The sequence below is a fragment of the Phialemonium atrogriseum genome (assembly GCF_030411735.1).
Source record: "Phialemonium atrogriseum strain 8032-3 unplaced genomic scaffold QBC33scaffold_4, whole genome shotgun sequence".
Taxonomy (NCBI): domain Eukaryota; kingdom Fungi; phylum Ascomycota; class Sordariomycetes; order Cephalothecales; family Cephalothecaceae; genus Phialemonium; species Phialemonium atrogriseum.
In genome coordinates this window covers 546,448-571,075 of record NW_026848141.1, presented here as the reverse complement: position 1 = coordinate 571,075, position 24,628 = coordinate 546,448, and the positions used below count along the sequence as shown (strand labels likewise).

Genomic DNA, 24,628 nt, shown 5'->3' with positions numbered 1-24,628 from the left:
GTGCAGTAGTTCAAATTTCGTGGAGCAACTTTTGGAAATTGGTGCCAGCTGGCAGCACCTGGCAAAAATACAAGTGGACCAATTCCTTTCATTCACGACCTAGAACCAGGCTGCCAGGCTGGTCACGGAGATATTCGGAATACGGATACATAAAAGGAAAATGACAAGATTGCGTAGTTCTAATCGATCGGCCGATGCATGGCCCTTCCCTATCCCTTTAAGACCCCGATGTTCGGGTCGAAGTCCCCTCTTTTCTGTCTACCATAGTACAAATCTTTACAGCTCATCCCTTCCTGTGGCAGTAGCTTCAGCCTTCTCATCCACTTTTGCGTCCACCTTCTCAGTGGCCTGCCAATCTAGCGCCTTCAATCTCTCAGACAGGATCGGATGTGAGAAGTGGTAACTCGCAAACATCCAGTCGGCATCCATCGTGCTAAGGTTCTGGATCTGCAGCTTGATCAAGCTCTTCGCCAGGTCTGCGCTATAACCCAAGCCGCGCGCAAAGGCGTCGGCCTGGAACTCGAAGCGACGGCTCAGAATGTTCATCAGCAGCTTGATGAGAGTATCCATAGGGCCCAGGACATCGGAGAATAGAATGAAGCCCACGATGATGGGGTGTTCGTTGATAAACCCGAAATCATTGTACAGCGACTTGTTGTTAATGAAGACAGAGAAGAGCGAAAAGATGTAGAAGAAGTGTATCTGATGACTGTCAGTGTGGGCGGCTTTGAGAGAGGTATATCAGTCTCAACATACCTGCGAGATGCCGAATAAGCGGGTGGTGTGGCCAAGGCTCCAGTGACCCAGCTCGTGTGCTAGAACCGCGACAACCTCTTGCGTCTCGCTCTTCTCGATCAGTGTATCGTAGATGACGATATGCTTCTTCCAGGGCAACCCGAAGAAATAAGCATTGCTATGGGCGCTGCGCTTGCTGCCGTCAATGACGTATAGCTCGTGGAGGGGGAACTCGAGCTTCTTGGCAAGACCCTCAACATCCGTCTTCAGGGCACCTTCTTCCAGCGGGGAAAGCTTGTTGAACAATGGGAGGATGGCAATCGGATATATAGTGATCATGAAGACCTGGAGCCCGGCTCCAAACAACCAGAGGTAGTAGAAGAACTGATTTCCGGTCTTCTGGATAATGGCCAAGAATGCGGAAAGGATGGGAGGTGCAAGTACGACCGCCAGCATGTTAGACTTAATCATATCGGTGATGAAGATCTTCGGAGTCTGTTTGTTGAAGCCGAATTTCTCTTCCAGAACGAATGTGTTGTAGATGTTGGACGGCAGAGAGAGCACTTGTTGGATGACGATGAAGGCCAGCACAAAGACAATCGATTGGGATATCTCGCCCGTGAAACGCGCCGGCGCGAAGCGGAAAAGCAAATTGCCAGCCCATGACCAGAGTTTCGGAAGGATGTCGTAGTGGATGAACGCGATGTTTTGAATTTGGCTGTACAGTCCGTTGAACATCTGGAACTTGGCCTTGGCTCGACCGTAGGCCTTGAGACTCGCTGTTAACTCTCGCCCCGCACATGCGATACCATCGATTCCCTTACCTGGCTCTTGTCATAGACCTCCTGCGAGACCTCATGTTCCAGCACCTTCGGCGGCTTTGTCTTTTGTAGGACCTGATATTGGCGCAATCCAAGGAAGCCTTCGAATAGGTACTGGGCAACCGAGAAGCCGATGATCATCTTCTTCCATGGGAAGAGAGGGCGATCCAGGAACCTCGCCAGGCGCTACGTGATAAAACGTTAGTGATTGAATATGTTTGCGAGCGCATGTCACTAAATACTCACCTGAAGGAAGTCCATCTTGAAGAAAGTTGGTAAGGAAATGCTGAGCGCCTACTACCAACTCTCTTGGACGAGAATCGAAATGCGAGAAGGAACAAGGGTTACCAGTATTCAGACAAGCTGTCCTTGTCATGGCGGCACAGCGTCTGGAAAGCCAAGTTTGATTGGCTGAAATATTCTCAGACCCATATTATTTGTCTGACCTCGGAGCCAACTTGCAAGTCAAAATGATCACCTCGTCCAAAACAAATCTTTGCGACTGCTGGCGACCAAACGAACAACCCTGCGGCTCTCACCAAGCCTTTCTGTCAGCCAGCCTGAGCGCCGATAGGAAACTCATCCCCATTTCACACACCGGCACGTTTCTCGTCATGAATGGCGGAATTTCCAAGGCGTGGACCCGCCTACTCTCGTACAAAACTATCCAATGCCTTGCAAGAACAGCTACTAGACGCTGTCGCGGGTGCAGGTTTGCATATCGATGTTTCCGGAAAGTAAGGATGACATGTTCACTCATCAGATACAGAGCTTCCGCCAAGCCACAGAGAGCAGTCTCTGGTGAGTGGAGCTCAAAACGCGCCTGTGTAGTCCACACAGAGGCGACTCGACGCGACACCTGAGATCGATCATCCGTCGCCCGCGAGGAGCGCCCTATTGACTCGGACAGACGCGCAACGGCCTGGAGTTGAGTACGACGAAGCAGGGCAGACGGCCAGGGTATGATAACGTTCCCTCCCTTGCGCCGGTGCTGGATTTGACTAGACCTTCTTGAGCCCATCGGTGCCCTGGTCGGATCCTTCCGGAAGATTGCCTATAGACGCGATGAGCTTCCTAGGATGGTTTGGCCGTGGTGCATCTTATGGATTTGGGGTGCCAGTCGAGTGTGCAGCCATGTCGACACACGAATTTCAAAGACAACAGACCATTGACAGTTAACGCCTTAACTACCCATCGAAACCGACTTGCAACCACCTAGCCACTGCGCGAAACGAACCAACTACCTTCGTAGACATACATATGTGTTGATCAATCGCATATCGAGGTAACAAACCGTGACGCGTCTTCGACAGCTGGGTCATTAAGATCTGAGAAGCCCCACAGGGTGAAAGAGACTTTGACCATCCGATCACTTCCTTGCAATCCTCATGTTCGCCTGAACCCGTTCAAGCAACTGCTCTCGAGTATCCGAGTCCTGTGGGTGGAGGTTTCGCTGCAGCGTTTCCTTTGTCAGCCTGGTTTAGAAACACCGGGTGCTTTGAGCAAAACGTACCGCTGCGAGCCACCTTCTCATCTCCTCTCTTGTCCACGTCTCTGGGTCGCCTTTTGGATCCGACTCGTTGGGAAAGATGGCCCCTCCATAGATAGCCCAGACAGCAACACCGGTCACTAAACCCGTGAAGGCTATCGACATGGGAAGCGGTCAGGCGAAGAGCCTAACTCGTGTGAAGCTAGCACACACGACTTACCTAGAAACGCATTCTGAAGTTTGTTAGTAGAGAACCTCTAAATTTATTGCTAGCACATGGTGGGAAGGCTCACCTTTGACTTCATTGCCTTGTCGAGTTGCGTTGGCATCTTGCCCACTTACACGACGCGTGACGCCACTGCTAAATTTATGAGTTGGAGGGCAGGGCGAAACTTATGGCTTGGAGTTTGATGCTTGGAGAAAAAAAATTGAATGATAACAGTGAATCCTGATGGTATCGAAATATATGGCTTGGGCTGTCGCTTTGCTTTCTGTGATCTGGCATCATCTCATCATCTCATCCATCCAACCTGGTCGAGGCCAGGATGAACGATGCTAGCAACGCCACACCCCTCCACGTAAGTTCGTGACGAAAAGGGACTAGCTACGTACGCCACAACGCCAAGATTTCGACAGCCACCCCTGCCGCTTTGTCCCGTCCACCAAACCCAGACACCCACAAAAATTAGGTATTCGAGAAATTCAACCTTCACTCCGAAATCCGATCAATTCTCCAGCAAGATTCCCCAGATCAATTGCCACAATGCCTCAAGAAATCGGCGATATCAAGAAGGTTAGCTATAAATACTCCGTGTCTGTCAAACATAACTGACCATATTTGCGCAGTTCATCGAGATCTGCAGGCGGAAGGATGCCTCTTGTACGTTGAAGTTGCGGGCGAAAATACGTTGCGAAGGCGAAATCTGACCAGTTTTCTTCCTTTTACAGCCGCCGGGATCAAGAAGAACAAGAAGACACAGCAGGTCAAGTTCAAGGTCCGCTGCCAGCGGTACCTGTACACCCTCGTCCTCAAGGACTCGGACAAGGCCGAGAAGCTGAAGCAGAGCCTGCCGCCCAGTACGATCTGAACCGCTACCCTCCGAGATACAAAGGATCGAATAAGCTGACAAGAAACTCTACCTCAGGCCTGCAAATCAAGGAGATCCCCAAGAAGAACAAGCAGAAGACTTCGTCATGAGCTGGGGGTCGGAGTGAGGGATGACAAGGTTGGCCCGGAGTGGACAAAAGTGCATTTGCCTGGCCAGGGGTGGGGAGGTTGAATCCATGATCAGGCGTCCCGGATACCTTGGGGAATTGGTAATTTTGCAGGCCCCATGGCATGTAGTCGACAAGATTCCTGCGAAACGATGGAAATTGCATTGAACCACCACCAGCAAGGTCGTCCGGCGAGGCAAGCCCTTGGAGGCGGCCCCAAGCTTGATCTTTTATTCTACAAGAACCTCTTGAAGTGCTTGATGTCTGTTTCCGTCACGAGCTCTGGGATCTCCTTGTATTCATTGAACCTCGGATCCTTGGCGAACTCGAAGTGCCTTTCCAAGCTCTCCCAACCACATACCAGGACGAACTCCTCTTTCGTCTCGGCCTCCTTGTCTACCCTCCAGCCGCCGCGGGCCAGGTGAGGTTTTGCGAAGTCCTCCAAGATGCCCCTCACCTCGTTGAATTTCTTCGAAAAGGCATCCTTCTTGTCGGAGTCCACGAACAGGCGCGTAAGGCTAATCAAGGGGCTGTCGAGAAGAGGGATCGCGTCCTGGGGTGCCGGTCTGGAGAAGATCTCTGCGTCCAAGTGGAACAGAACCACTTTGTCCTTAGCGATATGGTCGCTCAGGCCCGCCATGATCTGTTTGTTCTCGTCGCTGCCGATCCAGTCCCAGTGGGCAGGCACCGAGTCCCACCGAACAGTCACAAGGATTTTTTCCGGATGCTCCGACTGCTGAAACATTGCGTCTCCCCGTTCAATTCGGCTCGATGGTAAATGTGGGAAATGCTCCGCGTGCCATGCTTCTTGGACAGACTGAGCCTGTTGGAGGCGCTGGCGCAGCTCCTCTGTAAGGGCGCTGGCTGTGGAATGAAGGATTGCGATCTCTGTGACAGCCATCCCGGATATGAAGCAGGTCTCTGCAAGTTCCTTGTACGCACCTCCTTTAGCTGCGAGGGTTTGAAAGCGACCCTCACATGTGTTTCCATGGGTTATGTACTCTGGCTCACGTTCCCCAAGGCAACGTTTAGAATGACGTGGGCGGAACCTTCAATGTCAATCCATCCACATAAAAAAACCCGAACTGCAGCACGAACCCCCATGTTGCAATGCTATCTTTCCCCTGAGTCGGAGGAATCCGGGTCAGGTGATACTTCAGCAGCTCCTCAATGACAACAAAAAGACGGGCGGAAGGCGCAAACAGAGCACATTTGGTTCCAGGTATGCGGCTGGGACAACTCCACATAGTACGGATCGTAAACTCCGTCGAGACCTTAATTGCAGATGTCCGCTTACATATTTAAATTAAAGGTTTGCCTCCAGCCGAGTCCTGTGATGGAGATGATTCCTGGTTCAATTGTGGCTACCTGAGGTTACGCATAAGAACGGCACGGGTATACGGCTCAATGCTGACTCACTCAGCGCTGGGACATCCACCTACCCCGCGATCTCCCATCGCGGCATCATAATGTGTTGTAGGTAACTTCAACAGAGAACTTGTTTAGTATCGAGGTAGACGGAGGATATACTTTCTATGACTATCTGCCTATCTATACATACAGAATTCTAGGATTCCCTATTTCTCTCGAGTCGAGACTAGATATCTCGGCACCTGCCTAGTTACACGGACTATCTCATGGGTATTGTACCATCATCGTACCTGTTGACTTGACCTAGGTTCCACAAAACGATGCGCCAGATAGGACCCAGGCTTGTCAGGCACAGATGCAGGCACAAGCCGCAGGCCTCCATCCTGTTAACGGTCTTGGTGTCGCACCACAACCGGCTCGGCCCCAACAAAAACAAGGCCAACCATGACCCAGTTTCTTCATATCGCACCAATTGGGACCCAGCTATAAGCCATTACAAAGTCGAGACTTAGGCGCATTCCCCATTGCTCTTCTACACAGTAATTAGCTAGTCCTGCTCTCTTTTGCCCTGTCGCTGGTATGGTTGGTACCACGGAAAGTCTATTGGAGGATTCGTTCGCTAGCACCCCTGCGAAAATCAAATCGATCTAGCCCAATTCCCGGGCCTGCATTTCCCTGGTCGGATAAGGGGCCAACCATTCGCTCATCGCGAACTTGACCTCCTCCACTTTGCATTTTCCTCCGTTGTTCAACAGTTGTGGTGTACTACTGCGCTTGACTTGCCTCACTTTCTTTGTCCATTTATATTCTGTTGTTGTACGAACCACATCTTGCAACGCGCTCTCTTGAACGCCTCACTCTCCTACATCCTTTGTCGTCGCTCCCTACCTCCAACCTACCTGTCCACGTAATCCGCGCCCAGATAGCGCTCCGATCAACATCACACATCCCGCGGGGTGAATACTGCCAGGTCGGAGATTTTAGGGTCTTAGGCGCATGTCTGACATTCGAGGCTTGGGGCAAGGCGAAGCGAAAAACATCAAAAAGCCACTCATTCCAACTAGAAACACGATCCCCCTAGTCATGCCGAACGAGCTCAATGGCTTCCACAATGAGGTCGACCGCCTCCATATCAACGGCAACACCAATGGTTCCGTCAGGGAAACAAAATCGAACCAGCGCAGGAAGATGAATCGCAAGCAGTCCAGCCCAATGATGCCCACTTTCATGGTTTCGGCTCCCGGCAAGGTCATTGTGTTTGGAGAACATGCAGTGGTACACGGCAAGGTGCGTGCAAGCTTCGCCTCCTTGGAGTTGCGATGTCGAGACCTAATCCTAATGCTTTGATATCGCAGGCTGCCATTGCTGCTGCAATATCCCTCCGATCATATCTCCTGGTCACAACGCTCTCGAAATCGAAACGGACTGTTACTCTGAGTTTCCCAGATATCGACCTTGCGCACACCTGGAACATTGATGATCTGCCCTGGTCCACCTTCTCGGACCCGAAGAAGAAGAAGTACTACTACGACCTAGTTACGACCCTCGACCCAGACTTGCTCGAGGCAATACAGCCTCACCTTATCAATGTTTCCGTAGATAAGCCCCACGAGACGCGAAAGGTTCACCAAAACTCAGCCCTGTCGTTCCTGTACCTCTTCCTGTCCTTGGGGTCGAAGTCCTTCCCAGCCTTCCAATACACATTACGGTCAACAATACCGATTGGCGCTGGGTTAGGGAGCAGCGCATCGATTGCGGTGTGCTTATCCGCTGCGATGCTCCTGCAGCTCCGGGCCCTGTCAGGGCCCCATCCCGACCAGCCACCCGAGGAGGCACGGCTTCAGGTGGAGAGGATCAATCGGTGGGCTTTCGCGCTCGAAATGTGCATCCACGGCAATCCGTCAGGCGTCGATAATACTGTCTCCACGCAGGGGAAGGCTGTTGTGTTCCAAAGGGCGGATTACACCAAGCCACCATCCGTCCGGCCACTCTGGGATTTCCCAGAGCTGCCGCTCCTCCTGGTCGACACGAGGCAGTCGAAATCTACGGCGCACGAGGTGGCAAAAGTGGGGAAACTGAAGGAGACGCACCCATTGCTCGTAGAGACGATACTGGACGCCGTTGACAAGGTCACCAAAACGGCGAGTGAATTGATCGAGGAAGACAACTTCGATAGCGAGGACTTGGAGTGCCTACGCCGGGTCGGCGAGCTCATGACTATAAATCACGGCTTGTTGGTCTCGCTCGGCGTTTCGCATCCTCGCCTGGAACGGATCCGGGAGCTGGTGGACCACGAAGGCATCGGCTGGACAAAGTTGACGGGCGCAGGCGGAGGCGGCTGTTCCATCACTCTACTCCGACCCGACGTGCCCCGAGAAAAGCTTAGCCAGCTGTCAGCGCGGCTCGAGGCGGAGGGTTACCGGAAGTTCGAGACCACCTTGGGCGGCGACGGGGTTGGGGTCCTATGGCCGGCCGTCCTCAAGAATGGCATGGACGAGGATGAGGAGGGCGGCATGGAGATCGACCTAGAGAAATTCCTCAATGTGCCGGACAATGACGGCGTCGAGAGAATGGTTGGCGTCCAAGGAGGCAGTGGTGAGAGGGAGGGGTGGAAATTCTGGAGGGTAGAGAGTTAGACCGGGGTTCTCCACCTGGAATGCCGACAATGCCACAAGATGGATAGGAGTTGCAAGGAGCTGGATCGTGGCTTGGAAGGGAAAGGGACTGGGATGTTTGAACCTGCTGGGCTCTCATAATGGCTGTAACATTATCACGGTACCGTCGTCTAGGCAGGCACCTTGGCTTGGGGTCGGGCGTTTTTAGCCCGTCCTGTACAACCTAATTCCTAATATAGTTGCGTTAGAATGATCGAGTCAATAAAGAAACAAAATCGATAAATGTGGGCTTCCTATTTCGATATTGTTTCGTCTGTTGGTTACTATTATTGTCTTGGGGACCCCCTGACCGGTCGGTTGGTTGCCACAAGGCCACCAACATTTATTAGTTGGCTCTACTCTTCCGCAAACTTGCGGCCCTAGACCTCGCCGCTTTTAATCCAGAGCCAGGGGATCGAAGCTGCACGATTATGGGCATTCGTAACTACGGGCATCTCCGTTTTTGGCATGGAGACGGAGAGCAAGCGTTTTGTTTCTGAAGGGTGGGAAATGATAGCAGCCGCTGGTGTTACTGAAGTAACTGGCAAGAGCTGTCTTCCTGCGTATGCTTGACCTGTTGTCTTCCGGGCTCAACATGACATTGAATAGGTGGCGCGAGATGGGTATTAAGATGCGATAGGGGTGTTTGTGTGCTAGTAGTGATGGGCTGAGTCCTTCCATCTCCCATCAGTTCCGCCACATCCTCACCGTCTTGTCCTTTCCTCCGCTGCACACCATATTCCCCTCGGGAGCCCAGTCTACGGTGTACACCTCATCTTCGTGGCCTGGGAGGTCCTTCGCGAGTTTCCCGTCTCGTACATTCCACACTTTCACGGTCGTGTCCCTTGAGGCGGTGGCGAGCAACCGCGAGTCGGCGGAGAAGGCGCACTGGAAGACTGGCGCGACGTCTGTGACATGGCATTAGCTTCAGAAGTTCCCCCAAGGAAGATAAGAGAGTGACTGGGGGGGAAAGTTGTCATGAATGGTCACTTACGTCCGAGAAGCTTGTGCATGAATGAACCATCCCTACTCGGCATTAGCGTTAAGAAAATGTGCAGGTGTTTCTCAGGGGGAAGTCTACCTCGCGCTCCAAATGCGGGTGTGGTTGTCCCATCCAGTACTCGCGATGAGAGCCCCGTCAGGCGAGAAGCCTACATGGTTGACTGCTTTCTGGTGTCCGTGCAAGCGGGCGACTGGCTTTTTACCAGAGTTGGTGGGATCCCATAGAATCATGGTCAAGTCATCACTCGCGGATATGATTCGCTCGGTCTTGCCGGCGGATTCAAATCGTTCCTTGGCCTTTGCCCTCTTCGCCTCTTCAGAAGATGGTACGTCTTTCGTGTGGTCAAAAAAGCCCGTCCTGAGGACAAACTCACTCGACAACGCGATGTGATTGACCCAATGCTTATGTCCCGTCCTAAAAAGGGGTATGTCAGTAGGCTGGCGGTGAGTTGAGACGGCGAGGACAGAAGCTCTTTCGAGCAAAGTTGGCAACTTCCCGGCCGAAAAACGTACAATTCATGCACCAACGTCCCCGCTGAGGCATTCCAAACCCGAATGGTCTTGTCATGGGAACCAGTGTATATCTGGCCTGTGCCATTCTCGCCGCCAGCACCCCATTTCACACAGCAGACGCTGCCCTTATGGCCACTGAGAACATGCTCGGTGCGACCGGTGCCGACGTGCCATACTCTCGCAGTTCCGTCTCTACTCGCGCTGACTATCAGCTGTGCTCCGTCCTTCCTGAGGTGGTATGGCTCCCAAGCTGCCATCAAGACGCAGTCCTTATGACCTCGCAACTCGCGATTCACGGGCGTGCCAGTCTCGGGATCCCAGATCCGGAGTGTCTTGTCCATGCTGCATGTTGCGAGCAGCTCGCCGTCCGGACTCCAGCGTACATCAAGAACCCATCCCGTGTGTCCCTTCAGCGTGAATTTGGGGGTTCCCGTGTCCGCGTCCCAGATCCTGGCGGTGTGATCACCACTCCCAGTGGCTAAGCGACTGCTCGACTTGGGCGAGAACTGCGATGTGAGGATTGGTTGTCCATGGCCTCGAACCTTATGCGCGAGCCGCGAAACGGCTTGGACCCGGAACACTGCCTGTGGCTCGGCAAGCAGGGTAATAGTAGTCTCGTTCGGGCTAATTTTGTGCGTGCGGAAGTAATCTAAGAGGTTGGATGGATACTGAATGCCTTCACTTTGGGTGGTCTGGATGCGGAAGCGGTAGGGAACGAAGTCGTCGCGGTCACGACCCTAGATTGGCTTATATAAGTCTATGGACAATGGTCTGGAGATCGAATTCTGTATACCAGGAGTGTGTTATATAAAAGCGAAACATTCTTTTCGGTTGCGTCAGCGAGGGGTATCTCGACGGAATCTGTTTGGTTTCCATCGCTGTCGACAAAACGAGCTTTGAATGAACCAGCATCTTCGGGTGTCAAGATTGCGGACACATCTTGCTGGACCTGAGTGAGGCTAAGGGCTTCTCTCTTCTGTCGTTTTGAAGCAGGCGGCAGTACGGTCGCCATTGTGATTATATGCTGAGACGGAAAGAAATGGTGTTTGTGGTGTTGAAGCTGACTTTTCTGATAAGATAAGAATAAAAAAAACATTCTGGAGTTCTGGACCTGATTGCCAAGGATGGCGGGGGAGGGGCATTTTGCACGTGATAGCAGCGCAAACCACCGTATATTCCATTCCTATGATCCGTACCGACAGAGCAGCTTCGCGCTTAGACAATTGAGCTTGCGCCTGACGACATTTATGAGCTGACTTTGCTACACCCCATGAGATAGTCGGCCCAACATCTAGTCACATGATAGACGCAAACAGTGCATAATCCCCATCAACCGTTTTTGGCTCGACGTTATAGAAACGGCAGTCACATGACCCAAGAGACCAAGAGCGGCAAGGACGCTAGTCCATATTCGCTAGCCCACATGCCAACCAGAAGCTTGGGCCGTTGGAAGTTCGGAGGAATCCATGCAAGCCATGAAATGAACGAATCCTGGTATGCACTTGAAGTCTAAAAGGTTATAACAAGCTTGACAATGCCAGCCAAAGGCAAGGCGAGCGCAAAGCCCAAAGAGCCTGAGGGTAAGCAATCCATGAACTCTTTATAAGGAGCTCCTCCCCTCCTCAGACATGCTGTCTCCGCCCCTCTTCGTCCGCCAATCCACCAGTTAACCCCGTTATCCCCCAATACAGCAAAACCACAGCCCGTCCCTCCACAAGCCCCACCATCGACCGTCAACGAGCGCACCCAGCAGCGCCACGCCGAATCCGGACCTCACGATACCGTTCGTGCCAAAGTCGGTCTCAGCGGCCTCTCTGGTGCGGAGAAGAACGCCTGGATCAGCAGCCGCTTCGCCCGCTCGGCACCGGCGCGCAACCAGCTCGGCACCAAGGCCCAGCGCGACCTGTGGCGGCATGTCAACGAGGCCAGCCTACCGCTAAGGACACTCAAGACCAGGTGTAATAGCGACGGAAGTGGAGGCGGCGGTGTCAGTCGGCACCACAACTGGGGGAAGGACAAGTCGGGGCGGGACGTGGGCGAGTATAGTATCGAGAGGTTCGAGGCGCGGGCGGCCAGGCAGATTGCACTCACGGCGCTGAGGGTGTCGAGCCGGGCGTTCGAGGAGAAAAGAGACAGGGCGAGACGGGGCATCGTCGACGCGCTGACGGACGAGCCCGTCGTGCTGTGCGAGAACGAGGTCGAGGAGGAGAAGAAGAGGAGAGCGCAAATGGCGGCGCTTCGGGAAGAACTATACGGCGATAGGACTGGCTCGTACGCCCTGGATCCTGAGTGGGATGATGTCGAGCCCATCCCCCATACCGAGCCCGAGGGTGCTCTGGCGGCTATTGCGTACCCGGAGGACTACGCCGAAGGTAAGAAGGGGTCTTCCTATTCTCAAGCCCCATTGTCACTGGGGTGGTTTCAGGAACTGACTGGAATAGCTATATCGTACCTTCGGGCCGTAATGCTAAAGAAGGAGTACTCACCTCGCTGCCTTCGGCTCACGGCTCATGTTATTTCCCAGAACCCGGCTCACTATACGGTATGGCTCTACCGAGCATCCATCATATTCGCCCTGCAGCTTCCCATCCCCGACGAGATCCAGTGGCTCGACCAGGTGGCCCTGGAGAACCTCAAGAACTACCAGATCTGGCACCACAGACATCTGCTCATCGACAGCTATTACCCGGAAATCGCCTCATCGCCCGAAGAGTTAGCGAAGCTGGCCAAGTCTGAGACGGCGTTCCTCGGCATCATGCTCGCCGAAGACACCAAGAACTATCACGTCTGGTCCTACCGCTCCTACCTGATCCGCAAGCTGGGCATGTGGACGGCCGACGAGCTGCGGTCGATCGAGACCATGATCGACGACGACGTGCGCAACAACTCGGCCTGGTCGCACCGCTTCTTCGTCGTCTTCTCCGACCCGGCCCACTCGACGCCCGGGTCGGCCGCCACCGACCCCGACCCGGCCGTGCCCGCCGAGACGGTCGACCGCGAGATCCGCTACGCCGAGGACAAGATCTACCTAGCGCCCCAGAACCAGAGCCCCTGGAACTACCTGCGGGGCGTGCTGGCCAAGGGGGGCCGGGACCTGGCCTCGGTGGAGGGCTTCGTGCGGCAGTTTGTCAGGAACCTCGGCGACGTCGAGACCGAGCTCGTGAGGAGCTCCCACGCTTTGGATCTGCTGGCGGAGATCTGCGCCGAGAAGGGGGACAGGGCCGAGGCGGAGGTGTGCCTCTCCAGACTCGCCGAGAAGTGGGATCGCATTCGGGCAGGGTATTGGGAGTGGAGGAGGCAGATGCTGCCCGAGGAGAAATCGTAACTTGGGGCACGGAGTGGGGTTACCTTGCTACCTACTTTGCATTGCATTGCGAAATTGAAAAGTTGGAGGGCGGGGGGGAAGGAAGTTGGTAGTATATCGATAGAAACGTCATGACTACCAGTCAGTTCATCAAACTTGGTCAGTCTCGTCTACGTTGATTGGCTGGAAGTCCAGCTGGCTGAGATGCAAGTCAAGATGCTTTGTGATTCCGCTCTCTATCATAGGCTCGCTTGATCATATACCAGGGCCCATTCTCAGTTCGAGTGTCTGGCGAACTCGGTCGCAAAAAATATGCCCTCCAAACGCCTTGGCCATGGAATCTGCCTATACCATCCTTGCTTTTGACTGCCAATCAATATGCCTCGACCAGGACCAAGTCCAGGCCATACTCCATGCCAACTTAACAAATACGAATGACTCCTTGGGAATGCCACCGCGATCCAAATTCCACTCCAATGCCAGCCCGTTCACAGCGCGCGGAAGTTCTGCGACAGGATCAACTTCCTCCGCATGTTCCTGGGTGCGTTCCTCCGTAGGGCGTCCCAGTTAGGCACCAGGACGAAGGTCTCATTGAACGGCGTCTTGGGGGCGTCCTTATCGGCCCCATAGGAGACGTGGCCCGTGACCTGCAGCAGCAGCGACTCCTGGCCGGTCGCGGCGCCCTGGAGCTCGGCCGGGCAGGCGAGCGAGAAGCTCGGGTTGAGCACGTGGACGTCCCAGCCCTCGACGTCGTACTGGATCTTGTTGGCGGGAATGAGGCCGACGGGGGTGGTGCGCTGCTGCTCGAGCAGCTTCTCGTACTCGGCCGGGCCGCCGGCCAGGACGGCGCCGTTGATGCTGATGTCCGAGGCCGCGCTGGCGGCGGCGTACTTTGCGTTGTTGGTCACGTAGAATGGACCGATCGGGTTGCCCTCCTGGAGGGTGCGGTAGTACCAGTCGACGAAGGTGGCGGCTCCTGCGAACATGACATTGTTGGTCGGTGAACATCCTAGTTTAGGGTTGCGAAGGAGAAGGTGGAAGGCCAGCGAGGACTTGGGTGTACGGTCTCCGCGGTCCCCGCGGTCGCTGTAGTTCCTGGGGACGGCGGCAGGCGGGAAGAAGCATGATGATGTTGGTGAAGTTGGGGGGTTTGGCCGCTTAGACCGCATCTGGCGCAGGCGCATCTGGGCTTCAGCCCTCTTCTCACGCCCGCTCATGAGACAGAGCTTCACGGCTGTCGATACGCTTCTGTACCAGGTGGTGGTGCTCCAGAAACTCGCCCATGGCCTTGTTGGCAAGGACGGCTCTTTCACCCATCACCCTCATCTGCTCGATGGCGTCCCGGTATGGTTCCTCGAATGGGAGTGCATTAGAGTTGAAACTTGGCGTACCTTCTGTGGCGGCCTTAACCTGGTTCTCTCGGGAGACTGCCATGGTGGCTCGTGATATAATGTAGCAAGAGACTTCTTGGCGGATCGGTGAATCCGCTTCAATATGAGTGATCCTGTATAGGATGTTGTGAGTGTCAGAATTTGGCGAGAGGAGCATGGAAACGTACAGTTTGATCACGGAAGCTCGTTAAAATGAAATGATATAGCTGCAAGGGTAGGTAGAGATTAACAAATATAGCTCAATAGGAGTTATTCGTTATTCGTAGGAGGCAGTTATTTAAGTTCTGTAAGTGAGAGATACTCGAAGGTGAGACCGGGAGCTTGCAACTCATGAACACAGTGTTATTGTCAATAATTGCACGGTGGTACTTAAACGCAGGTGACAGCCGGTCAGAGTTGGGCTGCACAGTATATCTGAAACCCAAATCCACACTTTACTGTGGTGTGTCACTGAAGTGATTTTCTGAAGACTCGACGACTCAAGTCTTCGAGCATGTCTACTTTGGTTCAGTGGCGGTTTAACATTCGGCGCCAGCGACACCGACATGGCAGAGAAAGTCAAGATGCCTACGTACTCTCTGCAAAGTGCAGTCCTTGCGGTGTGAGGCAACTTCAAAATTGATGCTATAATTGATCACAATTGGCTCAATGGAGGCATTTACAAATGTTGTAACTTTACCCTTGCTCTGAGTCTTTGAAATATCCATCAAATGAGCCCGTATAGTCGGTAAAGTGCGTATAGGACTGAATCTTCAAAGTCTCGTGGGGAGCGCCAAACTTACCCGCTGGGATATTGGCGAGTATATTGCCTCAAGTCGGTCCTCGCTCAACTCAGTCCAAGACAAGCCTCGCAACTCGTCCCTTCTCACCAGAAGCCCAGCAAACATTGCGACTAGGGCACTGAACGCTGTCGAATGTGCCGTCATCGAAGGTTCGCCACGTTCGACCTCCATCGACCGTAATGTCCGAGCCTGTCGGACCCACTGCCAAAGCAACATTGCAACGGCCCGGCACCCACGAAGAGCCGGAGCGATAGCCACTCGGCAAGGCCGTGGCCAACTGCCACGTCTTGCCGCCATCCTCGGACCACGCCGCATTGGCAGCCGTCCCGTTCGGCACCGTGTAGTCGCCGCCGACCGCGATGCCGCGCCTCCCGTCGCGGAACTGCACCGAAAAGACCCCCGCCGCGGCGCCCCCGGCGATGGGCGTCTCCGCCACCTCCCAGCTGCGCCCGCCGTCCCGGCTGCGGAACACGCGGCCCGGGTCCACGCCCCCCGTGGCGAGATAGTACGCGCCGCCGCCGCCCGGCCCGGCCGTGAGGCAGGTCCCGCTGGCCGCGAAGCCGAACTCGCCGTCCAGCGCGGCCGGCATGCCCGAATTGTCGACGGGCGCCCACGACGCGCCGCCGTCGGAGGTCGCGACTAGGCGGAACTTGCCGTCGACAGGGTCGCTGACCGCGAGGCCTTGCACCGCGTCGGAGAAGGCGGCGCAGTCGTAGAAGGCGGCCGGGTCGTCGTTGTTGAAGGCCCGGGTCCAGGACAGCCCGCCGTCGGCGGTGGCGTAGATGCGCGAGTCGGGCCCCGAGCCGACAGATAGGGCGGCGGCGGCCGAGGCGGACGACGCCTCGATGTCCCGGAACTCGAGGGCGCTAGCGCCGGTAGGGCCGAGGGAGGCCCAGGACTGGCCGCCATCGGTGGTGAGCAAGACGGTGCCGCTGGTGCCGGCGACCCAGGCGACGGAGTCCGAGACGGCGGCGAGGCCGCGGAACTGGGCGGTGCTGTTGGTCGGGAGGAGGGACCAGGTGAGAGAGGGGAAGGGCGTGGGTGTGCCTGTGACTGCGGCTGCGGCTGCGGCTGCGATGATGCAGCTGGCGATCAGGGGTAAGGGCATTTGAAAGCGAGTCATAATTGCAGTTGCAGGTGTTACCGATTGCCTGGTTTCCCTAGTTGATCAGCTTCCAGCAGCCAGTACCATCGACCAGCTGTGGGCGAGAGCTGCAAGAAACCGGACATCTTTAGGTGAGATTGGCTAAATACAGACGCGTTGTCCACCACACCCCCGGATGTAACGACCCTCCATCGTGGGGCCGTTCTTAGTCAAGATTATCGAGATCATCGAGTGATCAATTGTTGGTAGCAAAAGAATCATAAATCGCGGGGCTTAATTGGCAGGACGTTGGGGCAGATGTGAGGCTAATGATCCCTGGACCTCAGGCATTCTGATTGGCTGGAGACCACCAGCAAACTACTCGTTTTCATGTGCTTCCCAAACGCATTGGCAGAGCTTCCCTGGACTGCACGACTCCATGAGAGTAACCCTGCTGACGCAGGCAGCTTTCCACCGCCATGGAGAACCTAGCAGCTTCTTCAGCCCGGCGGCTCGCAAGGCTCCGGCCCGTGCCGATGCCCGTTCTCACGAGTAGGAGTGTTCCCCGTCGCAGAATCGCGACTCTGGACGCATCCAAGACCGCCAGCCCGAAGCCGTATTACGTGACGACACCGATATTCTATGTCAATGCCTGTGCGCACTCCTAAGGCCTACACATTACGGCATTAGCAAGGCTAATTGGTTTGTTAGCTCCTCACGTTGGCCATATGTACAGCATCGTCCTCGCAGACTCGCTGAAGCGATGGCAGGCCCTCAAAGGAAACAAGGCGTTACTCTGTACGGGCACCGACGAGCACGGCATGAAGGTCCAGAGGGCTGCGGCTCTCGAGGATGTGTCTCCCAAGCAGTTATGCGACGCCAATTCCGCGACCTTCAAGGACCTAGCCCAGAAGGCGAAGGTCGACAACGACTTCTTCATCCGCACGACCGATCCCGACCACGTCGACGCCGTGAAGCACTTCTGGTTCCTGCTGAATAATAAGGGTTTTATATACGAGTCTAGGCACGAAGGCTGGTACTGCGTCAGCGACGAATGCTTCTACCCCGAGTCCGTGATCGAGAAGAAGATAGATCCGATGACGGGGCGGGTGCACATGGCCTCGGTCGAAACGGGGAACATGGTCGAATGGATCGAGGAGAAGAACTACCACTTCCGTATGACGGCGCTCAAGGACAGATTGCTGGCATTCTACGAGCAGAACCCCGAATGGGTCGTTCCTGCGTCTCGGATGAATGAGGTGGTCTCGTGGGTCAAGAACAACCTCGAGGATCTGTCAATATCGCGGCCATCCGAGCGCCTAACCTGGGGTATTCCTGTCCCAGACGATCCGAGCCAGACAATATACGTCTGGGTCGATGCGCTCATCAACTACATGACGAAGGCCGGGTTCCCCAATTGGGCTCCTGGCTCCGAACATGAAGGCGGGTGGCCGGCAGACGTCCACGTCATTGGGAAAGACATTGTCCGTTTTCACTGCGTCTACTGGCCTGCCCTGCTCCTAGCCCTGGACCTCCCGTTGCCGAAGCGCATCCTCAGCCACGCTCACTGGACATTGGGCAGGAGGAAGATGTCCAAGTCGATCGGGAATGTGGTCAACCCCTTTTTCGCCATTGATCGATGGGGCGTCGATACCATGAGGTTCTTCCTCCTGCACGACGGTGGTATTGCGGATGATTCCGACTACAGCAATGCGGCCATCGTCGACAGGTACAAGAAGCACCTTCAATGGAGCCTGGGCAACCTCACAGGGCGGATTACGCGGCCGAAGGCGTGGGACGTCAGGTTCAACGTCGAAATGGCCGAGAGACTCCCGCCTATTGGCGACGTACAAAACCTCCAATCGGCCCAAGACACGCTCCTAAAGGGTTTCCCGGAGGCGGTGTCGGCTCAAATGGACGCGCTCAACCCAGCCGGTGCTTTGCGAGAAATAATGAGCGTGATAACCCAGGTATGTTAAAGCGACTCGAAACTGATCAACTGCCCACGTGCAGGACTGATATTTTTCCAGACGAATAAGTTCATAACGGACGCACAGCCGTGGGTGGCCGCCAAGGCCAAGAACCTGAACCTACGGGAGGAGCAAAAGCTGCGCAGAAGTGTGTATCTTGCTGCCGAATCTTTACGCTTGTCCGGTATCCTGCTGCAGCCCTTCATTCCGGACAAGGCTGGAGAGTTGCTCGACATTCTCGGGGTGGATGAGAGCCGGAGAAAGTTCGATGATGCCAAGGTGGGCGCCGACTTTACTTACGGAGTACCAAAGCGCGACCCGGGCAAGTCGGCATACGATGGGCTTTTCCCTCCCCTCGCTGTTGAGGAGTGAGGGTTGAGGAAAGCACTGTCCCTGGCCCACTGCGGGGTGCTGTACTCATGCCTGTATGATAAATGTATGAGGGGACTTTTCGCAATTGTAGATTCATCTTTTGGCGTGTACATAGACACTGGAACATCTCCCTTGAAGATACCATTAGAATTGTAAAAATATGAAAAAGAACTTGCCCTGCGTCGTATCACACGCAGGTTCTGGCTTCTGTCTCGTTCCAGCCGATTTCGCTTTGCGACCACAAAATTTTCTCATTCAAAATGGTACACAGTAGTCGCCCAACTCGCATCCCAACACATTACATTTTTACAGTTTTATAGCAACAAATTCTATACGATCCAAAAGCCTATCCCCATCCGCAGTATCGTTGTTCGTCAGACCGGCTATTATTGCCTAGGTCCGATGAAAATCAACGAAAGCACTGGTATCCAAATGCCCCCATGCCGAATGGTCTACCCAGGCCTCTTGCAGAGGAGAACCCATCAGACTAACATTAAGTCAAGCCGTCTCGGCCTCCAAAGTGCTTCTCGTGCCCTACGACCGCCACCATGTCTTGAAATATCATGCCTGGATGGGCGATCCGGCAAGTAATCGCACGCACGCACAAGCCCCCTCCGCCGCAAGCACGGCTGACAGCCCGCCCAGGCCATACAAGAGGCGACGGCCTCGGAAAGACTCAATCTGGAGGAGGAGTATGAGAACCAGGAGTCGTGGCGGGCATCCCACGACAAGCTGACCTTCATCATCTGCCGACCGGCGCCAGGTGTGGCCGCCAGCCTTGACCCTTGCGAGGCCGGCGCCGTTGGTACGCCGGACTGCATGATTGGCGATGTCAACTTCTTTATCTATCCTTGGGACGACGAGGAGGGCGATGATGGTGATGATGAAAAGCAGGCCGGCGGTAGCAGTGGTGGGACAAGGCTCTGCGTCGGCGAGGTCGACATCATGATCGCCGATCCCGAGGACCGCTGCAAGGGCTTTGGGCGGGCCACTCTCGCGACATTCCTGCATTACATCCTCCGCAACTCTGCCAGCATCTTGGGCGAGTACGCGTCGGGGGTCCCAGGCGTGGAAGCGCGACCGGTGGCGCTGAGGCAGTTCATGGCGAAGATCAAGGCCAGCAACGAGGGCAGCATCGCGCTGTTTAGGAGTCTGGGGTTCACGCAGCGGGGCGGCACGGATTACTTTGGCGAGATCAAGATGATCCTGGACCTCGATGACTTTGCCAAGCTCGTCGATTACGTCCCAGAACAATATGCTGAGGTGGAGTACCGCCGGACAGACGACACGGTATAATGATGCTTGGCCCTGCCCAGTAACAACGCAATGCCTCCCCCTCTCTCTATACAACCATCGGCCGGAACCAGGGGGTGTGATTTTTTTAATTCCAAACCCGCACAGAACATTCCTCCAAAATTGCACCCTCAAAAAGAAAAAGCAGAAGAGATCTAAACGCCATATTCCTCCCGGTACTTCTGCAAGAGCTCCACGTTGATGTTCGATCCGCCGCACACGATGACGACAACGTTCTTCTCCGCCCACTCAGCATCGCCCAGCCCCTTCCCGAGGTGCCTCCTCAGCGCCCCGTTGTAGACGGTCGCAACCGTGGCGCCGCACGCGACCTCGACCAGCATCCGCGCGTCGTCGAGGAACCTCGCGCTGCCCATGACCGCGTCCGCGTCCGTCACGGTCGCGCACACGACCCGTGCCCCGTCGTCTCCGCCCGCGCCCTGCCGCGTCCACTCGAACGTCTTGTCCGCCACCCGCGGCGCCCCCAGGCTGGTCGCGATGGACGTCACCTCGGGCAGCGTCACCACCTCGCCGGCCGCCACGCTGGCGTACAGGCTCTCGGCGCCGACCGTCTCGACGGCCAGGACCCGCGGCGCCGACCCGTCCGTCGCCGCCAGCAGCGGGTGCGGCCCTTGGCGCCCGCGGTTGCTGTCGCGGTTGCGCTGCAGGCCCTCCATGACGCCGCACAGCAGGCCCCCGCCGCCGACGTTGCACACCACGGCGTCGACGGTGGCGGCGGTGGTGGAGGAGTGGCCGAGCTGGTCGGCCAGCTCGTCGACGAGGTGGGAGACGCCGGACCAGATGTCGGGGTGGTCGAAGGGCGGGACGTAGACCCCGCGCCCGCTGTGCCGACGGCCGTGGTTGGCCAGCAGCTCGGAGCGCAGGTGCGCGTCGGCGGCGGCCCAATTGGCGCCCGTCTGGACCACCTCGGCGCCGAGGGAGCGCAGCTTGGAGACCATCAGGGCCGGGGTGGTGCGGGGAACGACGATGGTGGCGGGGCGGCCGAGGGCGACGGCCGAGGTGGCGCACGCGAGGCCCGCGTTGCCGCCCGAGGAGCAGTAGAAGTGCACGTCGGACGGGTCGGCAGCGCCGGCGACGGCCTCTGGGGGCGGGTTGGACATGGCGCGGAACATCATGTTGCCTACGCCGCGCGACTTGAAGGAGCCTGAGGGCTGGAGGTTATCCAGCTTGATGTAGATGTTGCTGCGAGATGGGGGTTAGCTCACGTTGGGTCACGGGTGAACAAAAAGGGGCAAGGAGGATTGGGTAACTCACCAGCCAGCTGCACGAGACAGGGGGGCAGAGAAGATGCATGGAGTCTCGATCCATGGCTTCGGAGGTTCGTGTGAGATGGAGCCCATCTTTTTTGAAGAGCAGTAGGTGATTAATTAATGGATGATGAGTTGATTAATTAGGTTGCCTGTGAGATGGAAGCTCAAGCAGGGAAAGGAGGACGCTCAGAGTTGAAGAACAAAGGACCAGGAAGAGAGGGCTTCCGCTAGGTATTCTGGAGACTTCGTATCTTGTATTAATGGTCTACCTGACATGACGAGATCTCTCCACTTCAATGCCAGGAGCCTGTGCCTTTAAGGCCGCTCCCCGTTCCACCAGTGCCAGAATAGAAAAAAATAACTTCGTGACCCCATGAAGTTATAGGGTAACCGTTACCCTATAACTTCATATGCTGCAGGTCCGGTGGGGCGTCAAATTACCTAAATCCAACTCATGACCTTCCGCCTCGAGCAATGGTGTACAGACGGTAAGCAACTTCGGGCAGCTCCTAGCGGTCAGCACTGGCAACTTGCACGGTGAAGAGTCGTGGCCATCCCTGCCAGACAGGGATGTCAAGGATGCCCAAGACAGGGCGTGGCGATCACGACAACGGCAGTGGAGTCCGGGACTGGGTCCAGGCCCCAGGGGTTAAACCGATGGTAAACGGCCGAAACTCGGAGGGGATTTGGGTTTTAAATCTGATCACGCTGACTGGTTCTGTAAGTAAATTCAATCCATCCAAGTGCCTGGAGAAAAGAACATCAAGAGAAAAAGGGTCATGTGCTTGCTGAGAGGAAATGGGAGAATGATTGATCTCCCATTGCTGACATTGCTGAAACCCGAATTGCTCATGGAGGTGCATCTCAAATGTCATTGCAGTGGATGGATCGTCTGAATTCAGAGATTAAACTTTTCAAAACACCCCGAACTATCTCATAGATTCGCGGGTGGAAGCGACAGGAGGACAAATAGCTATGGATACGATGTCCTCGCACCCAATTACGTAGTGGTCCATGCTGCTGCTTGGTCGATATCGGAGCTCACTGCGTCCTCGCGCATCTGCATACCTTAGGTAGGTAAGGTTGGTAGGTAGTAGATTCACGGAACCAGGCCCACGTGGCATGCATCCGAGAACGAGGTTGCCAATCAAAAGCCCACGAGACCACGGAGGGGGAGGCCGATTCAATCATCTTCGTCGACCGCCTTCCCCTTCCCCTTCCCCTTCTGCCCGCCCTTGAAATGCTTCTTCCTCGACTTGAGCTGCACATCCTTCGGCTCCACCCCAGTCTCCAGAGCAACCATGGCTCTCAGTTTCCGTCCAGTCAACGGCTTCCCCGACTCTTCCCGCCCTTGGTCCGTGTACTTGTAATTGAATGGCCTGGCCAGGTGTCCTGCACCCACCTCCCCGGCCTTGAAGAAGGCCTTGTCCAACCTGGCCGTCTTTGGCCCAGTGGGCAGTGAAGCAACTTCCGACGTCAGGGAGATCCCGTCGTCGCTGTTGATCGACAAGGCCTCCATGGCTGCTGCCACGGCCAGCCGCCGCTTCGTTGGGAGATGCGCCATGTCGTACAACTCGCGGTTGAACTCCTTTGGATCTTCGTTGCCGGGCGGTGGCTCGCAGTAGAGGAGCTTTCCGCTGACATAGTCCTTGAGGATGTAGCGCGCTGCTCTCGACTGGTCCGGCTGGCCCTGCCCCTGGGTCATGAACCCCCTGTGCCGTGCATATGACGCGAGGAACTCCTCGGCTGTCGGCACTCCCGTACCTCCCTCCTCGATCGGCCGCGTCCGTATGTGGATACCGTAGACGGCTTCCAAGAATGGCTGCGGAATTCTGAGGGTTACCAAACCGACAGGACCTGTGAATTCGCGCAGCTGATCGATGGGCAATATGCCATTGCACACTAGGTCGGCTTTGGTGGTCGCAAAATTCGGGAACACGAGACCTGGGCAATCACAAAGAATGACCGTGTCGCTCAGGTGGATGGTCTGGAAATGCTTCGTCTTGCCGGGTGTGGACGATACCGACACTTTCTTGGCCCCGATAAGAGCGTTAATGGTCGATGATTTTCCCACGTTTGGGTATCCGACAAGGCCGATTTGCAGCTTCCGATCCGGACCTTTTCCGTGTTAGTATCAAGCCTGAACGAAGTCCGATCGGGGACTGCTTACCGTGATCCTTTGGTGCGTACTGCAAAAATATGCTTTCCAGCTCGTCAATTGTGAGAATCTTGGTGTCATCTTCCTCAATATGACCATGCTCTTCACTCAACTCATCTCCGTCTGTCTCGTTGTCGTCGTCGTCGTCGTCGTCGTCCGTTTCGCTATCTGCAGCAGGAGCGGCATTGGTTGACGGACCAGCGCTGGCATTCTGTAGGCCTCCATCCACCTCATCATCACTCTCCCGGTTGCGTTCCTCGTTCATCTTCTCCGCTAGACTAGCGGAGAAGAACTTGAACGCAATATTCGCGCCCTTCAGATAGTTGGCCCAAGCTTTCCGCTGCTTGTATGTCATCATATCGGCCTTATTAATCAGAAGCAAGTTCTCCTTTTCGGGATCAACGTCCTTGACGTAATTTTCTAGATCCTCAGACCGAAACAGGAGGGGATCACGGGCATCGACAATCTGGATGATAACGTCGGACCGTTCGATGACTCTCCAGAGCTGCCTCCAGACCTCCAAGTTACGCTCAAACGGGGTCATCAACAAGTCTTGGTTCTCCTGCAGGTCGGCAAGATCCCTCCGCCAACTGATAAAAGCGTCCCGTTCAAGCCGGTCTAGCTGTTCGGGCGTCGTCGTCGAGTCCCATTTCGGCCTCCTCGGCACCGTCAGCCGCGCCTTGTGCTTGCGCTGCTTCCCCAACACGGCTCTCTCCTCGACAGCAGACAACAGGTATGGGTTCCGCTGGTCAGTGTGGATGATCTTGAAATTGTTCGTCTTCTCGGCCGTGAAGTCGGTACCGGCCAGCTCGGCAGTCGCCAGGAACTCGTCCAGGGCGCCCTGCTCTGTCACGGATCGCATCTTGACCCATGATGCCTCCTCCCGGTCGTTCGTGATGTATTGCTCGCCAGTCGTGTGGTTGACTCGCGTCACGGCCCCCACTCGCTTGCGATCGGCGCCTTTGCCTTTTCCAAACCGGTCGTTCATGAGGGCATTGCCGAGCCCGACAGCGTTCTTAGACTTTGCTAAGACCATGGTTGCTGCGTGTGTAGCTTGTCTTTTTTTCTTACTTGAGTTGAAGAATGTGAGGAGAGGGTTGGGATTTGAGGAAACAGGCTGTGGCTTGGGCAAACAGCAGATATCCCTCGTGCTGATTAATTGATGGAGGGGCAAATTTGTGAAGCCAAGGAAATTCGAATGCAGAA

At 55.4% G+C, this 24,628-nt stretch overlaps 12 protein-coding genes across 12 annotated transcripts; 4 read left to right on the top strand and 8 right to left on the bottom strand.

Moving 5' to 3' along the window:
- Nucleotides 1-14: 14 nt before the first annotated feature.
- Nucleotides 15-1,905, bottom strand: QBC33DRAFT_528052 (peptidase family M48-domain-containing protein). The gene is made up of 4 exons (XM_060427021.1): nucleotides 1,803-1,905; nucleotides 1,560-1,742; nucleotides 757-1,503; nucleotides 15-702 (listed from the first exon to the last, which is right to left on the bottom strand). Exons 1-4 carry the CDS (start codon nucleotides 1,815-1,817, stop codon nucleotides 277-279), a joined length of 1,371 nt encoding a protein of 456 aa, XP_060286660.1. The 5' UTR covers nucleotides 1,818-1,905; the 3' UTR covers nucleotides 15-276.
- Nucleotides 1,906-2,751: 846 nt separating this feature from the next.
- QBC33DRAFT_267071 (uncharacterized protein) lies at nucleotides 2,752-3,605 on the bottom strand. Its single transcript, XM_060423153.1, has 4 exons — nucleotides 3,339-3,605; nucleotides 3,266-3,278; nucleotides 3,070-3,200; nucleotides 2,752-3,009 (listed from the first exon to the last, which is right to left on the bottom strand). Exons 1-4 carry the CDS (start codon nucleotides 3,372-3,374, stop codon nucleotides 2,926-2,928), a joined length of 264 nt encoding a protein of 87 aa, XP_060286659.1. The 5' UTR covers nucleotides 3,375-3,605; the 3' UTR covers nucleotides 2,752-2,925.
- A 203-nt stretch (nucleotides 3,606-3,808) lies between these two features.
- On the top strand, nucleotides 3,809-4,243 carry QBC33DRAFT_555928 (ribosomal protein L38e; the record flags this gene model as incomplete). The annotated part of the gene is made up of 4 exons (XM_060429682.1): nucleotides 3,809-3,838; nucleotides 3,892-3,925; nucleotides 3,994-4,122; nucleotides 4,191-4,243. 4 exons carry the CDS (start codon nucleotides 3,809-3,811, stop codon nucleotides 4,241-4,243), a joined length of 246 nt encoding a protein of 81 aa, XP_060286658.1.
- Nucleotides 4,244-4,495: 252 nt separating this feature from the next.
- Nucleotides 4,496-5,005, bottom strand: QBC33DRAFT_555927 (uncharacterized protein; the record flags this gene model as incomplete). Its single annotated transcript, XM_060429681.1, has 1 exon — nucleotides 4,496-5,005. One exon carries the CDS (start codon nucleotides 5,003-5,005, stop codon nucleotides 4,496-4,498), a length of 510 nt encoding a protein of 169 aa, XP_060286657.1.
- A 1,709-nt stretch (nucleotides 5,006-6,714) lies between these two features.
- QBC33DRAFT_512202 (ribosomal protein S5 domain 2-type protein) lies at nucleotides 6,715-8,267 on the top strand (the record flags this gene model as incomplete). Its single annotated transcript, XM_060425895.1, has 2 exons — nucleotides 6,715-6,918; nucleotides 6,987-8,267. 2 exons carry the CDS (start codon nucleotides 6,715-6,717, stop codon nucleotides 8,265-8,267), a joined length of 1,485 nt encoding a protein of 494 aa, XP_060286656.1.
- Nucleotides 8,268-8,663: 396 nt separating this feature from the next.
- On the bottom strand, nucleotides 8,664-10,971 carry QBC33DRAFT_528036 (YVTN repeat-like/Quino protein amine dehydrogenase). The gene is made up of 5 exons (XM_060427020.1): nucleotides 10,594-10,971; nucleotides 9,801-10,537; nucleotides 9,367-9,702; nucleotides 9,280-9,311; nucleotides 8,664-9,193 (listed from the first exon to the last, which is right to left on the bottom strand). The coding sequence occupies exons 1-5, from the start codon at nucleotides 10,894-10,896 to the stop codon at nucleotides 8,973-8,975; spliced, it is 1,629 nt and encodes a 542-aa protein (XP_060286655.1). The 5' UTR covers nucleotides 10,897-10,971; the 3' UTR covers nucleotides 8,664-8,972.
- Nucleotides 10,969-13,300, top strand: QBC33DRAFT_528034 (CAAX geranylgeranyltransferase alpha subunit). The gene is made up of 2 exons (XM_060427019.1): nucleotides 10,969-11,380; nucleotides 11,492-13,300. The coding sequence occupies exons 1-2, from the start codon at nucleotides 11,335-11,337 to the stop codon at nucleotides 13,123-13,125; spliced, it is 1,680 nt and encodes a 559-aa protein (XP_060286654.1). The 5' UTR covers nucleotides 10,969-11,334; the 3' UTR covers nucleotides 13,126-13,300.
- Nucleotides 13,301-14,775, bottom strand: QBC33DRAFT_528030 (uncharacterized protein). Its single transcript, XM_060427018.1, has 3 exons — nucleotides 14,663-14,775; nucleotides 14,496-14,608; nucleotides 13,301-14,080 (listed from the first exon to the last, which is right to left on the bottom strand). Exons 2-3 carry the CDS (start codon nucleotides 14,536-14,538, stop codon nucleotides 13,593-13,595), a joined length of 531 nt encoding a protein of 176 aa, XP_060286653.1. The 5' UTR covers nucleotides 14,539-14,608; nucleotides 14,663-14,775; the 3' UTR covers nucleotides 13,301-13,592.
- A 170-nt stretch (nucleotides 14,776-14,945) lies between these two features.
- On the bottom strand, nucleotides 14,946-16,660 carry QBC33DRAFT_566876 (oxidoreductase). Its single transcript, XM_060430470.1, has one exon. The coding sequence runs from the start codon at nucleotides 16,398-16,400 to the stop codon at nucleotides 15,327-15,329; it is 1,074 nt and encodes a 357-aa protein (XP_060286652.1). The 5' UTR covers nucleotides 16,401-16,660; the 3' UTR covers nucleotides 14,946-15,326.
- A 237-nt stretch (nucleotides 16,661-16,897) lies between these two features.
- On the top strand, nucleotides 16,898-19,999 carry QBC33DRAFT_445264 (tRNA synthetases class I (M)-domain-containing protein; the record flags this gene model as incomplete). Its single annotated transcript, XM_060424319.1, has 6 exons — nucleotides 16,898-17,015; nucleotides 17,073-18,331; nucleotides 18,392-18,699; nucleotides 19,024-19,100; nucleotides 19,177-19,290; nucleotides 19,359-19,999. 6 exons carry the CDS (start codon nucleotides 16,898-16,900, stop codon nucleotides 19,997-19,999), a joined length of 2,517 nt encoding a protein of 838 aa, XP_060286651.1.
- Nucleotides 20,000-20,122: 123 nt separating this feature from the next.
- QBC33DRAFT_600608 (tryptophan synthase beta subunit-like PLP-dependent enzyme) lies at nucleotides 20,123-21,610 on the bottom strand. Its single transcript, XM_060432086.1, has 2 exons — nucleotides 21,269-21,610; nucleotides 20,123-21,196 (listed from the first exon to the last, which is right to left on the bottom strand). The coding sequence occupies exons 1-2, from the start codon at nucleotides 21,352-21,354 to the stop codon at nucleotides 20,152-20,154; spliced, it is 1,131 nt and encodes a 376-aa protein (XP_060286650.1). The 5' UTR covers nucleotides 21,355-21,610; the 3' UTR covers nucleotides 20,123-20,151.
- A 683-nt stretch (nucleotides 21,611-22,293) lies between these two features.
- QBC33DRAFT_266906 (large subunit GTPase 1) lies at nucleotides 22,294-24,600 on the bottom strand. The gene is made up of 2 exons (XM_060423152.1): nucleotides 23,435-24,600; nucleotides 22,294-23,382 (listed from the first exon to the last, which is right to left on the bottom strand). Exons 1-2 carry the CDS (start codon nucleotides 24,456-24,458, stop codon nucleotides 22,448-22,450), a joined length of 1,959 nt encoding a protein of 652 aa, XP_060286649.1. The 5' UTR covers nucleotides 24,459-24,600; the 3' UTR covers nucleotides 22,294-22,447.
- Nucleotides 24,601-24,628: the final 28 nt, after the last annotated feature.